The sequence below is a fragment of the Tiliqua scincoides genome, chromosome 5 (genome assembly GCF_035046505.1).
Source record: "Tiliqua scincoides isolate rTilSci1 chromosome 5, rTilSci1.hap2, whole genome shotgun sequence".
Taxonomy (NCBI): Eukaryota; Metazoa; Chordata; class Lepidosauria; order Squamata; family Scincidae; genus Tiliqua; species Tiliqua scincoides.
In genome coordinates, this window is record NC_089825.1 from 141,992,146 (window position 1) to 142,007,183 (window position 15,038).

Sequence of the window (15,038 nt, forward strand, 5' to 3'; positions counted from 1 at the left end):
GCCGTTCTGCCCTTGACTCCCTCCCACCACTGTGGTGGCTGCAGGGGGACAGCTGCTACTACCCAGAGCCCTTGACAAATGACATCATTGCCATTGTTGAGCTCTGCGGCCATGGAGTTGCCAGCTGCGCAGGGCTTCAATTCCAGCTAGGTTACTATGCTGCTTACAGGAAAGGCTGGTCATACACTATTTGAGTGAATAGTCTAGGACCATGTGGTCATTGCTTCCCACCCTTTTATCAAACCAGTTGGTGGCCCAATCTGTGGGCACCTGTCAATCTCGACAGGAGGCTTGGCCAGAATTCTTTGACTCTGGAAAACTCCAGACACCAAGACAAGGAAATCGCCTTGCCCCTCAGTTGCCGCCCCTGTACATGGAGGCTTCATTTAGCAATTGAGGCAAAAAGTCATGCACAGGTCTTTTCTCTATGGCAGTGGCTCTCAAACCTTTAGCACTGGGACCCACTTTTAAGAATGTGAATCTAAAGTGATGTCATGTCTGGAAGTAACATCATCAAGCAGGAAAATTTTTAACAATCCTAGGCTGCAATCCTACCCACACTTACCCAGGAAAAACTCCCGTTTACTATCATTGTTAAAAGCATATGCATAGTAACCTGTTAGTACAGATCTGTAACATTTCCCCAAATGCAGTCACATACCATAAGAGCATCAAGTCTCATATTTTAAAAATAAAATATTGAAATGAATGGAGACTCATTTGAAATCAACTCACAACCCACCTAATGGGTCCCAACCCACAGATTAAGAAAGACAGGTTGAGAAACACTGCTCTATGGAGTTGTCTAATCATCCAAGTCAGTAGCCACCCCTCTTAATAATGAGCCACATTAATTGCACATAAGAAGAGACAGTGATGTGGCATTGGGGATACTTGCAGAGTGTGGTCCTTCTGCAATGGTAGTGAATACAAAAAGGAGACAACTGTCTGCAGGAGGAGGACTCAGATGCTTCTAGGATGCTGAAACCTCATATTTTTTTTTGGGGGGGGGGGCTTGCAATAGTAAGGAAAAATTGGTGAAAAAAATAGGGAAAAAGCAAGGAACAAGGCAGCTAGCTGTTACTGATAGGGCCTTGCTGGTGGTGGGCCCTTGTGGAATGTCTTCTGCAGACAGATCTGGATGACATCAACTCTGTTATTATTTAGACAACAGGCTTTTTTTCTTCTCCAGAGCTTTCAGTGCATCATTGGTGGTGTCTTAAAAGTGAAAGAAACTACTTTTAGGCAAATTTATAGATGTATTAAATCATTTACTTACCTTTTAATTGTAACTCTTCCTACCCTAAGTGAACCCAGCATAGCTCAGATGGCTGCCTGTGTGATGTTGCTACTTGCGATGGTCTTGCTGGGGCCACTGCCTGCCCTGACCCAGAGGGAAACCCGCCAGGAGAAATTCCACCGACAGCACATCGACTTCCCGAGGACCAGCCCCGAGTTGGATGCCCGGCACTATTGCAATCTCATGATGCAGAGGAGGGGCATGACCTCCAGCTCCTGCAAGCCCTCCAACACCTTCATCCATGGGCAGCCTGCCAACGTGGACGCCATTTGCAACAACGGAGGAACTCTGTACAATGAGAATTTCTACGACAGCAATGCCCCTTTTGAGATCACCGCTTGCCGCATCACTGGGGGAAGTTCCCAGAGGCCCCCCTGTAATTACAGGGGCAGGCCCAACTTACAGCGCATCCGGGTGGCCTGTGAAAATGGAGTGCCTGTTCACTTCAAAGGATTTGTGTAGGTCTTCAAGTGCAGCAAGGAGATCCTGCAGAAACTTTGCTTACTAGAGTAGTCAATTTTGGAGAACAGGCTTTCAGCCAATTTAGAATCCAACAGGATTAAGGTTTCCCCTTGGTGCCTTTGTATATCTCATCTACAACTGTTTCTGCCAAGCAAAAAGCAATGTTCCCTCTCCCTCTGCAGCCCATGTCTCTCCTGCTTTCTTCATAGGACTCAGTATTGTATGTTGATGGTACATACCGCCCTCTACTGGCCATCATGCAATATGCCACCTTTCCCCTTGTTTTCATCTACCCTTCAGCGCCTTAAATACTGTACAACCTTTCCCTCTTTCAGGGGGGATTGTCCATCTTTACAAACTTACAATAATGTAACAATAATTCCTCTTCCTGGATAACCCTGAAACAGTAGTGCAATGCAGGGAAAAGGTTAGTAGTTGCCCAAAGAGGATTTTTTTGTACAAAAACTTTTGGGGAAAGTCACTGCATACAAACATATGGAACATAGTGGGAGAAACATAGTATGAGTTTGTAGAGTAGAGTAGAGTAGAGTAGAGTAGAGTAGATCTCTCTACATATGCAGTCTGTATGCAGCCAACCTTGTAAATGAATGCCAGTGTTCCTTTGCTGCCCCAATTGCTTGAATAGGGTATGATTGGTGCTCTGGACAACAGAAAAATTGAAAACTGAAGGAGACATAGAGGTTGACTTCTGAAGAGCAGGTGTCTAAAATCAATAACTATTCTTGTTCTGATAAGTTGAAGGCTTGCAAAATTGAGGAAATCCCAAGAATGTATGCCCCTTGCTACCTATTCTCTTTGAAAGCACCTGTGATTTTTACCACGCTCTTTGATCAAAAGTCCATGATGATAACACAGAAATTGATATTCCTGAGGAAGGAGGGACAATGTTGACAAAATGTGTCTGGCTGAGAACAGGATCCCATGACTGAATAGTCCCCTTTTGCAACTACCTGCAATAAACTCATTGTGTATGCATTTAGAGTGGGCATTATTTATTTATGCAGCTGCCACTTGTGAGCATAGCAATGGACATCCTCGCCTGCCATGTGGGAGACCAGGGGTTGATTCACCACTGGGAAGGAGCAAGTTTGGGGAGCAGGACAGAGATTACTGGCAGAGCTCAGACTCTGAGCACAGCTCTCAGTTCAATGACTGGTCTCTCCTGTTCGTGGATTCCAGGCAACAGAGCTGAAACACCCCTCTGTTCGGGATCCAGCCTGGACAGCAGAATGTGGGCCAAGCTGGACTAGATGGATCATGGCTCAGCAGTGAAGAACCTGCTTTGTATGGAATATGTGAGAACAGCAGGGGTTTTCAGTTGATCTCTAGATCTTCAGGCCCAAACATTCAGTCAGCAAAACTGAAACCATTCACACCATTCTCCTACATGGCCTTTTCATCCTGAGACCTTAAATAGCTGGCATTTCCAGTTAAAAGATCTTTGCTGGTGAGCTGAAATAGCCACTGCTTGTCAGCATACACAGTATTGGGCTAGCTGGACCAGCTGATGACACTACATGCCAGAGGTCTTTAGGCCAAAAGTTGGCTTATTTTCCCCTTTAAACCAGACATTTCCCCACTACTGGTCAGCCTGCTTCCTAGGCATATTTCCTCCCAGCTCCACTGGTTTGCTACTTCCTCTATTCTGTCTTGTCGGAGCTGGCCACAGCTAACACTGAAGTGCACACACGTCTTCATTCTAGTGTCTGTGAGTTTATATCCTACAATAGCCAAAAGATGAAGAAAGTTCAGATTTTGTTTCCTCCTGGGCTCTCATAAGCCTTTTGAACTTGCTTGCAAAGATCAAAAGGTTTTAAGTGCCTCTCAATCCTGCAAATGTGCATGTATGTTGACAGTTTTGCCAACTTCCCCTTGTTGCTAAGAAGGCTTGCGAAAGCGACCTTCTGTGGCCTCATTGCTCAAGAATCCTCAAGAATTCTTCTTGACCACAGAAATTGAGTGAGTACTTGGAAACAGGCCAACATCCAAACTTCATGATTGGATGTGTTGGAAGGCAGCAAATTACAAGTAGTAATTTAGTAGTTTATAGGTTCCACAGAAACACATTGTCTCCCATGCTGAACCAAAGAAAACAAGCTGACTTGCTTTTTACATAAATTAACATTTCATGGCTCATTTTGTTTTTAAATGGCATTTGAGTCCCCACACCAGTGACTGGAATAAAAATGCTATAGTGATGGAATTGTACACCTTGTTAACCTTTTTCTGTATCAGATTATAGGATTATTCAGAAGGGACAAAGCTGTTCTCTGTGTTGCTGTGAAAACAACAACAAAAAAAATGGCCTGCTGTCTGAGTCAACTGGCTTCTTCTTGATGCAAGGTTTGATTTGGGACTGGGTGGGGAATGCTGGCTACATCCAGTCCAGTCACTAAAAACTGGTTTAGCTTCTGCAGCTTCTTCCCACCATAAAATGAATCACTACAAATTCGGAGCACATAAGGGACAAACCACACATGACAGTCATATATAGTTCTCCCCCCCCCCACCCCAAGGGTCAGTTTATTTGAAAAGACAACTGTGGTCAGTTGGCAACCATAACCTGTTTGAGATGAAGCTTGTTTTATGCTTAAAAAACATAGGTTTCTGGCCCTTATGGAATGAAGAATAGGATATAAATATCTTACATTAAACAAAACAAAAAAATCAATTCTGTGTTTTCTCTACATCGACCTAATCAGCTGCTAAAATTGCATTGTGGGGACATAGCAACCGAATGCTAGAGGCTAGTTGGAAAGTAAGAGGAAGGGCACAGTCCTAAGCAACTTTGCAGCACTGAGGTAAGGACAATGCAACTCCAAGGTAAGGGAACAAATATTGCCTTACCTTGAGGAGGTCTCTGTGACTGCCCCCCAACTGCAGGATGCAGCACATGCCCCACTGGCACAGCTATGCCAGTGCTAGAAAGTTGGTTAGGATTTTGCCCGAAGTTATTGATTTCTTTGTCCACATGGAGCTTTATAGAGTAGCAAAAGCACAATTAAAAATGACATATAATTAAGCATACTCAGTTCTGCCACAGCCACCAAATTCTGTGTTAAGTAGGAGACTCTCAAAATGAAGAATTAAAAACTGCCGGATGCACAAAGTGGGTCATGTTAGCAAAGGACCTTGCAGCCCAGTCATAAATAAATTACTGCACAGTGATGTAGAAGCACTAGAGCGGGCTCTGCCACATCCCATGGAGGAATTTTGGCTGCTGGAAGTCTCCTTAGGGTAAGAGCACATTTGTCCCCTTGCTCCAGGGTAAGCCCCAGCAGCCACAATGGGGTCAATACAGGATGTGCCAGAACCACTTATTCTGCACCCTTCCTGGGCCCGATCCACCCACCCATGCCCAACGGTGCCCTTCCCACCCGTTCTACTCCTCTCCACCCTCCTCCGCCTCCCCTGCCCCTGTGCTGGACTTATCTGCTCCAGGAGGTGTCTCTGTGAGTGCTGGCATGTTTGGGAAAGCTCTTGCCTTCCCACTGGCACATCAACTAGAAACATGGAGCCTTTCAACACTTTGTGGAGCCTTTGCAACAATGCACACCAGTGGAACACCCATTTTGCCAGCGCAGAAGAATAGGATTTGGCTGATGATAAGTTGCTTCTTTAAAAGTGAGCAAACTTCAGAATGTTTCCCTGACTGCTTCATCCCAGATTGAACCTGGTTGTAGTTACAGAATAGCTGCTTCTCAAACTGTTGGCAACTTATACTATCTGGAGAGAATGGCAGCGAAGCACTAGTTGTATACGTGTCCATTCATCTACATGCCTGATGTTTAAGTCACATTAGTGCGTATGTGGGCATTTTGAAATGGCATCCCTGCCTCTACCCCAAAGACAAAAGAAGTACAAAAGAGGAGCAGTGTTAAGAGGAAAAGGTACTGGTCAATTGGGACTGTCCCCATTAAAGAAAGGTAGTTGGAGCATATGAAACAGGTGTCACCCACCATACGGGGTCACAGCACTGTCCAGTGCATATCTACTCAGAAGTAAACCCCAGTGAGTTCAATGGAACTGACTCTAAGGCAGATTGCAGACTGACTCTAAGGCAGAGGATTGCAGCCTAAAGGAAGGTGCTTTAGTTTCATAGAGAAAGGTGTCTATTGCAAGTAGATAGAAGCTTCAGAAAACAAACATTCCTGTTCAGCTTTTTGATCCTGACTCAAACAGTTCATAGACACTAGAAGACACACAGGTGCTTGGGCATGGTGAGGATTTTCTAGAAGTTATGGCTGGTTATGAAAGAATCAGTTATTTTCCATTCAAGTCCTTGAAATCTCCACCTGGAAAAAAAGGCAGTCCCTTCTGAGTGAGAACAATCTGGTTATATTCCACTGGAGTTTGAATGTATGGATAAGGTGAAGAAGCTTTCAGTCCTATTTGGGTGGGTTTTTCAGATCATCACCTTTGGGATAAGACACAGGGGATTGGGCAACAGGTAAAGAGAGAGTGATGTCAAAGCAGTATGAACAATTGGAGCCTATCAAACAGGTGGTCCTGCCTGTACTGGATTGTTCTGGGTGGCTCTTCCTTTATCAGAGACCAAATATCGACCAGCTCAATGGAAACCGAACTGAGAGACAACAGTTTCCCATTTGGGGACAAAGTCTGGGTTATATGCTAAGATTATTCGCTCAAGAAGGTCAACAAGAGGCAATTCAATAATTCAGTATTTGCATTTTAGAGTTTTATAGACCTGAAGTCATCTGTGAAACTAACCTGTCCATTGTGCTATGTGGAGTTGTGTTGCCCTAACCATAACCTTATAACTGAATGATGGAGAAAAGAATCATGGAGCTGACAAGAACTAAGGAACATGGTTTTTCAGGGACACCTACCCATTAGCAAGGCTGACATTTTATGCCATCTCACTGTTGTCTCAGGGTCTTGGCACACCACATAAACAGTCATTAGAGATCTTTAATTACCCACACAAAACTCTGTGATATTAACACCTTTTAATAAATTATTTTTTTTTATTTTTTCTTGCTCTAACTAAGTGAGACAAAATAATATTTTTTTATAATTAATATTAATATTACAGCCATAGAAATTGTAGGAGAGGAAACTGAATGCTTTCCACATGCGCTGCCTCCGACGCAATCTCAGCATCACCTGGCAGGACAAAGTTCCAAACAACACAGTCCTGGAACGAGCTGGAATCCCTAGCATGTATGCACTGCTGAAACAGAGACGCCTGCGTTGGCTCAGTCATGTCGTGAGAATGGATGATGGCCGGATCCCAAAGGAGCTCCTCTATGGAGAATTCGTGCAGGGAAAGCGCCCCACAGGTAGACCACAGCTGCGATACAAGGGCATCTGCAAGAGGGTTCTGAAGGCCTTAGGAATGGACCTCAACAAGTGGGAAACCCTGACCTCTGAGCAGCCCGCTTAGAGGCAGGCTGTGCAACATGGCCTTTCCCAGTTTGGAGAGACACTTGGCCAACAGTCTGAGGCAAAGAGGCAAAGAAGGAATGCCCATAGCCAGGGAGACAGACCAGAGACAGACTGCACTTGCTCCCAGTGTGGAAGGGATTGTCACTTCCGAATCGGCCTTTTCAGCCACACTAGATGCTGTTCCAGAACCACCATTCAGAGCGCAATACCAGAGTCTTTCGAGACTGAAGGTTGCCAACAACAGACAACAACAGCCATAGAGTCATAATGCTTGGTTCTGACATAACCACAGAAACCAACAGAGGTTGTAATAAATTGTGAAAAGGGAGATTAGATCTTTCTGTCATCTTCCCTCATATTCCACTTCCCAAAGAGTTATTTATTGCATGATATTCTAGTCCTCAAGAATGTGCAAGGATATGGTAACAAAACAAAAAAGAAATCCATATGTAGCACCTCCTCCTATGAAGCATTTATTATGGATGGAGGTAGTCTATGTTCACTGGACAGCTGTCCCTAGCAGTGGTCCCACCAGCATGTAAAATATATATTCTTACATAACACAGGCCAACACACATTTTGCTTTCTTAAACGTTACACCAATTCCTGGGTATATTTGGGGTGCTGATTCCAAAAATGGCATCCGTTTTGCCCTATCACATCTAGTTTTGGAGACATTGCATAGCCTCTTTAGTGAATGGTTCAAGCAGCTTCCTCATGAGGAAACCTACGCCATGGCTTTCTTGTGAAGAAGCTGCTTGAACCATTCACTGAGGCTATACTATATCTCCAAAACTAGACGTGATAGGGCAAAACAGATGCCATTTTTGGAATCAGCACCCCAAATTCATATCAAACCACCATAAAGTTTGGGAAAAACTTTTCTGACCCTCAATTTTATAGGCCTGTGTAATGATCACAACAGGAGATTTTCAACATCCACAAATACCTTTGTTAGGAAATTTCCATGTGTTGAGAGCATGTAAACTCACAGTTGTTCTTTTGTTTGCAGATGGATATAGAACCTTTTATTGGTACCAAAGCTCTGAAAATCTTATCACTCAAACTGCTTTTATTTTTTTTCCTTTGCAGACCTGCTCAAATGAGATACCATTTCAAGACAACAAACAGTTAAAGCATAGGAATTAGTGTGTACAGTTCTCTGTGTGCATGCTAGATCCACATGCACTGGGTACTACCCCACAGATGTGTGCATGCACTGGGTACCATAGTCAATTGCCTCTTCTCAGAACAGCTATACTCAGAAAAATTCATGCATATGTGATCTTTAATATCTGACATGGACATGAACTGCAATATCTGACTTGGAAGCATTTTTCATGTTGACATTTTATTCCCCTTCCCCACTGTGCTTTCAACTGAAAAGTTGTGGTCAGAATATTCTAAAACTCTCCTCTCCTCCAAGGTCACTACCCGAAGCTTAAGTGACCGAGACTGCAATTCTATCCATACTTACCTGGGAGTAAGAATCACTGACTATAATGGGACTTACTTCTGAGTAGACATGAGTAGGATTGTGCTGTGACAGGTTTAACACACACCGAAATAGAGAATAATAGATAATGATAAAATTGACACACCCAAGAGAAAAACTCAGAAACTAGAACTCGGAGAACATTGCGTGGGCTGGTAACTGAAGAAATTTCTCAGGTCTCTCTGAGGTCACAGACATCTTGCACCTGGTGCTTTTGTTCTTCCTAGTTGTCCACTGGTTCTGTCCAGTTCCATGTGATCAGTGCTGGATTTAAACTCAGAGGCTCTGAAATCCAATTGGGATTCTCTAGTATCTCTGGAGGACAAATGAATCCTTGGAGATGTGTTTTATCTTGTTGATGGGAATTTTAAAACATGGTATTAAAGGCCAAATAGATTTTTTTTAATGACACAAATACCTAATTGATCTTAAAGTGTATAGACGGGTGTGCACACATTGAAGGGGGGTCTACTTGGTTGAGAGGAACTGAACCCTCTCCTGCTTTATTTACTCTCAGTCCATCACAGCTACTTTTTCTCTCCCAGTCTGGCTCCAATACCAGAACTGTGGTAAGATGGGAGGAAAATGGCTGAGAGCCTGCAAGGAGTTAAGATGGGGAGGTGGGAATGATACACCTCTTTTATCGTTAAAACCACCACTCCCCACCTCCACTCTTTGCTTAATACACAAATGGGGCAAATGCATGGTTAAAGAAACATGCTTGCCACAAATGTCACACTCCATCGGGCCAAAAAAAAAAATACCTTTCCCCATTCCTCACCTCTATAAAGGAAACCTGAAATCCACATTGATGAGAGCTGGGGTACCCAGAAGGTGTCCAGAACACAGTACTGTAGATACGTGCCATGAAGCTCTGCAGTGCACCTCAGAAAAATTAAGTGTCTGTCTTAATTGTCTGACTTAATCCATTCTCAATTGTTCTTGGGGTGAAGAGGCTTAATGCAGTATTAGTCCCTGTTCCCATCCTCTGATTACAGGTCCTTCAGGATTCCCTGATAGACTATGCTCAAGCTGAAAGGGACAGCAAATCCTGAAAGAATCATTACCCAGAAAACACAGACCCATACCTGTAGAAAGGGGAGTATGGCAGCCCAATCCTATCCACACTTTCCTGTGAGTGAGCCCCATTGACTCCAATGGGACTTACTTCTGAGTAGACATGCATAGGATTGGGTCACAGGGAAGTAATATCAACTGGGCTATCCCATACTTGCAAGGAGGGCACCTGTCTATTGTTTGGGGGAGCTGATCCTCCTATCTCAGCTGCTGGGACTGACTGTTGTTTCTCAGGTGCTTAAAAAAAATTCTGCACATGCTCTGGAGTGTTTTTATTTTTATTACATTACTTTGCATGTTCCACCACTGACATTTAACAAGGAAGCCGGTTTTGGGGCTGCGTGTTGTGAGGTGCTTGCTCAAGTCAACGCAAGAAGGATGGGGCGATGGAGAATCTGCCTGTCCAGAAGAAATTCAGTTTTAACGCGAACCAACACAGTAGTGACAATTGTGACAACTGTGACAGTAGTGAATATTGTGAAAATAATGACAGGCAATGAAAATCCTCTGTCCTTAATACTTGTGTAGAAGAGGGGATTTAAGCAGGTACAGATCTTCTCACGTGACATGGCATTGTTCCGTGACAAAATTATTATTCATAATAAATAAAAATAGTAATACAACACTTTTTAATGTAAAAACAGTTCATGTAAAAGACAAATAAATTGAAAAGATGGTTCTCTATCCACAATATTTTTAAAGAGACATCAGAAAACAGCAGTTGGAAAAAGAGGCAGTGGTGGGGTGCACAGGGAATTCCTTTCCTCTTCTATGAGGCTCTGGAAGGTGTCAGAATTCAAGAGTCTGCTTTGCATTCAATCACTCTAACAACTGTATAGAAATCACAGGGTATAATTTTTTTTCCTGTTAAAAACAGGTCTCCCTGCCATGGATTCCTGTGCTTGCATTCTTTGCCTTCTGCTGCCATCTTCTGTCAATTTTGCAAAATTGACATTTTTTTTCTTTTTTTGTACCATTCCCATTAGCAGCAAAGGGAGGTGTTCTTTTGAGGAAAATAGCTTGGATGGGGGGCAAGGCAGAGGATTCAGATTCCCCCCAACACACACCATGTTCACCCCCTGCCTCATAGCTATTGAGAAAAGATGAGACGTGGAACTGCTAAGCATGCAGCAAACATCCAGTTGACCCAAGGTGAACCTGAGCTATCTCACCTTTGCAGGGATGTATTTATTTATTTACTGCAGTGTTTCTCAAACAGTGGGTCGGAACCCACTAGGTGGGTCATGAGCCAATTTCCGGTGGGTCCCCATTCATTATATTCTATTTTTCATATGTTAGACTTGATGCTACCATTGTATGTGACTGCATTTGGGGAAAGGTTTCAGATCTGTACTTGTAACAGGCACTTATAGATATGCTTTTAACAATGATAGTCAATTGGACTTACTCCTGGGTAAGTGTGGGTAGGATTGCAGCCTAGGATTGTAAAAAATCTCCTGCTTGAGGACATCATTTCTGGTCATGATATCACTTCCGGTGGGTCCCAACAGATTCACATTCTAAAAAGGGGGTCTCATTGCTAAAAGTGTGAGAACCACTGATTTTCTGGATTTTTAAGTGACTTTTGTTCCTGTAAGGGGTCCCAATGTGAGGAATAGGGAAAATGTGAAGAGTAGAGAATGCATGGCAAAATGAAAACCTCACAGTTTCCTCTGCTGTGCAATAAAATGAGAGACATCTCTGCCTCTGCAGGAGACAATGCGTATATTCTGAGATGACCCCTCATGTCGTGTCTATAGCTCCCCACTTCTAGTTCAGGTTTAAACAGAGAAATAGGCCATGCTGGCAATGTTCTGAAGTTCACCTGTCCATCTTTATATTATAGGGTCATCAGAAATTGACAATGACAATCACCTTGAAGGGAAGCGCATCTTTTGTGCTCTTCCTGGTGGTGTCCTGTCTGATCATGAACCAAGTCTCTCTCCAGAATCCACGGCACGAGAAGTTCCTGAGGCAGCACAATGACTTTCCCCGGACCGATGCAGGGCAGGATTACTGCAGGGTCATGATGCATGGCAGGGGGATGACGAGACCTTGCAAAGACACCAACAGCTTTGTCCATGCGCCTCAGAACCAGCTGAAGGACATCTGCAGCTGGGCTGGAACCCACTATCGCCGGGCCTTACGGCTCAGCAAGGCACAATTAACCGTCACCACCTGCAAACTGCAGGCGACCTCCCCTGGCCAGTGCAGCTACTGGGCCCACACGGGACAAAGACATATCATTATTGGCTGCGACCCAGCAGGCTGGCCGATCCATTTTGAAGAGAGTAACTTCATGTAGTAGAGACTTAGGATTCCTGTATGCAGCATCAGCACAAACGATCATACAAAATGGCAGAAAATCAAAAGAGTTGACAGACTGCTGACCCAAAGTTCTCCGTTACCCGCACTTATCTGTTCATTTCCTTGCACAGTCTCATCAATATCATGCCATATGAACAGAACTCCGGTTTTTCCAAACTTCAGATTGAGGCAGTGATTTTTTAACCAGTGTTAAAGCACATTGGCTTGCTGTGACAAGTCTGCAGGTGTGATGCGGGAATTTAGAACAATGTGGCTGAAAATCGCTGAAAAAATCTTCTAGGTTCTGCACCTGTTTCTGGGCAACTGTCTATAGCAAGGGTTCCCAAATCCTGGCCCGAGAGCCACTTGCGGCCTTCAAGGACTCAAAATCCGACCCACAGGGAGCCCCCAATCTGTAATGGGCCTCTGGAGCCTTGCTGGAGCCCATGCTGGCTTGACGCAACTGCTCTCGGCATGAGGGTGACTGTTCAACCTCTTGAGTGAGCTGTGGGACAATGGATCCCTCCACTGCTTGCTGTTTCATGTCTGTGATGCAGCAGCAGCAGTGAAGGAAAGGCTAGCCTTGCTTTGTGCAAGGGTTGTTATAGGCCTAGAGCTATTGCAAGACCCTCATTCATTTATATAAGTTCCACCTCTAGTGTATTATGTAAATTTATGTAAATTCATTCAGATTTGAAATGTAAATTAATTCTTTTCTTCTCCTGGCCCCCAACACAGTGTCAGAGAGAAGATGCGGCCCTCCCGCCAAAAAGTTTGGACACCCCTGGTCTATAGTAATGAATTGTCTGTCCCTCTTCCTCCACAAGCAGAACCTATCCTATTCATTTTCCTAGCCTCGATCCACCTTCCTGAGTCCACTTGGACATGTCAGAAATCACCTGCATAAGTCCGAGCAGACCTGTTCAGGTGCTGGATGTGTACTCCCTGTGTCAGGGAACAAATGTTCTCGTATCCGGAGGAGACCTCTGAAATTGCCTTCTCCCCCTTCCTGCAGGATACAGCCAAGGTTCTGTGGCACAGCTGCATCGGTGGGGAGGGAGAATTGATAGTATTGGGCTGTTAGCTTCTGAAATTCAACGGTGAGGGATTTCTAAATGTGCATATATATATAAACACACCTCATAAGTTTTTATTAACAGTGCAATCCTACGCATCAGTGGTTCTCACACATTTAGCACCAGGACCCACTTTTTAAAATGTTCTGATCTGTGCTACTGTACTTCTATATGGTGAGATTATGTGGAGTCTGTTGGAAGAAGGTCTGGGGTCAGTCTGCTTTATAGTTGTCCAGGGTCCTCAGACTCTCACACACCCAAGCAAGGATGAGCCATACTCTTGTCTACTAACCACCACACAGGCTTTAACCCTCAGTGCCAGGCGCTAGGGTGTTAGGGCCCAATCCTAGGGTGTTTCCAACACCAATGCAACTGTGCCAATGGGACATGCACTGAATCCTGTAGTAGGAGACTAGTCATGGAGGCTTCCTCAAGATAGGGGAATGTTTCTTCCCTTACCTTGGAGTGCATTGCAGCTGTATCGACACTGGGAAGTTGAATAGGCTTGGCCCTAAGTCAGGCTTTTGCTCTTAGTAAGCCGCTGAAGTGTAAGCTGCTTGATTTTGTTTTGTTCTTTCCTTTCTCTCAATAAAATCCGTGTTGCATTTGAGAGACCTGCATCTCAAAGAATTTTCTTTGGACCATGTGGCCAAAACCAGCACATCACAACAAAGAGTCCAGCATACGAACCTGAGGTTGCAGCCTTAGCTGACAGCTTTGGCGAAAATTTAGTTTAACAGAGCAGATAAAAGCAACACATTCTTAAGAAAGCCAAAGGGGGGGGGGCTTTCTTAAGAAAGCCAAAGGGGGGGGGCTTTCTTAAGAAAGCCAAAGTTTGCAAATGATAATGAATTAATTAAATAAGCAATTTAAATGATTACTTATTAAACATTAGAAATTTATTAATTGTTAATCATTTTTTAATTAATTAATCTTCAGGTGCCAAAACTGTGCACAGTGTAAATTCCCCCTTGGCTTACCTGTAGAATAGCAACTCTAATCAATCAATCATCAATTAATAATAACTTTATTTTTACCCGCCTTTCTCCCCGAAGGGACTCAATTGATTGATTAGAGTCACTATTGTACAGGTATTCAATTGATTGATTGATCAATTGATTGATTGGAGTTGCTATACAGGAAATCGATTGATTGATCAATGATCAATCAATTGATTGATTGGAGTTGCTGTACAGGTAATCAATTGATTGATCAATTGATTGATTAGAGTTCCTGTGATTGATCAATTGATTGATTGATTGATTAGAGTTGCTGTACAGGTAATCAATTGATTGATCAATTGATTGATTAGAGTTCCTGTGATTGATTGATCAATTGATTGATTGAATGATTGATTGGAGTTGCTGTACATATATCAATTGATTGATTGATTGATTGATTGATTAGAGTTGCTATTCTACAGGTAATCGATTGATTGATTGGTTGATTGATCAATTAATTAGTTGCTACTCTGCAGGCAAGCCCAGGGGGACCATGCAGTGCGCAGTCTTGACACCTGAGGATGTAGTGAGACACGCACTTCATTAATTGCAGCATTATCGTCAGTGATGAGTAGGAAAGGGGAGGGCCTCTGGGGGCTGGAAGGGGCGGAACCTCGCAGGAAAGAAACGGGTGACGAACGAGCCAATCGGCCAGCGATATGCAAATGAGCCTCTGTCCCCTCCCCTGAGTGGCTGAGTGGAGAAGTGGTCAAGGTGACTGGCGAACCAATCGGGCGCCGCGTGGGCGGGGCGTATGCCGTCACTCACTCTCCCCCCCCCCGGCGCCTTTGGATTGGATGTGGGCAGGGTGGCGCGCGTGGGATTGGCTGAGCGAAGCCCTTCCCAAGATGGCGGCCCCGCGCGAGCGAGAGAGGGCATCATGTGATTCC

The 15,038-nt window shown here is 44.1% G+C and overlaps 2 protein-coding genes across 2 annotated transcripts; both read left to right on the forward strand.

Annotated features, from left to right (window-relative positions):
• The first annotated feature begins 1,357 nt into the window (after positions 1 to 1,357).
• LOC136654007 (ribonuclease-like) lies at positions 1,358 to 1,762 on the forward strand. The gene has a single exon (XM_066630869.1). The coding sequence runs from the start codon at positions 1,358 to 1,360 to the stop codon at positions 1,760 to 1,762; it is 405 nt and encodes a 134-aa protein (XP_066486966.1).
• A 9,866-nt stretch (positions 1,763 to 11,628) lies between these two features.
• LOC136654008 (angiogenin-like) lies at positions 11,629 to 12,069 on the forward strand. Its single transcript, XM_066630870.1, has one exon. It carries the CDS (start codon positions 11,629 to 11,631, stop codon positions 12,067 to 12,069), a length of 441 nt encoding a protein of 146 aa, XP_066486967.1.
• The last annotated feature ends 2,969 nt before the right edge of the window (positions 12,070 to 15,038 follow it).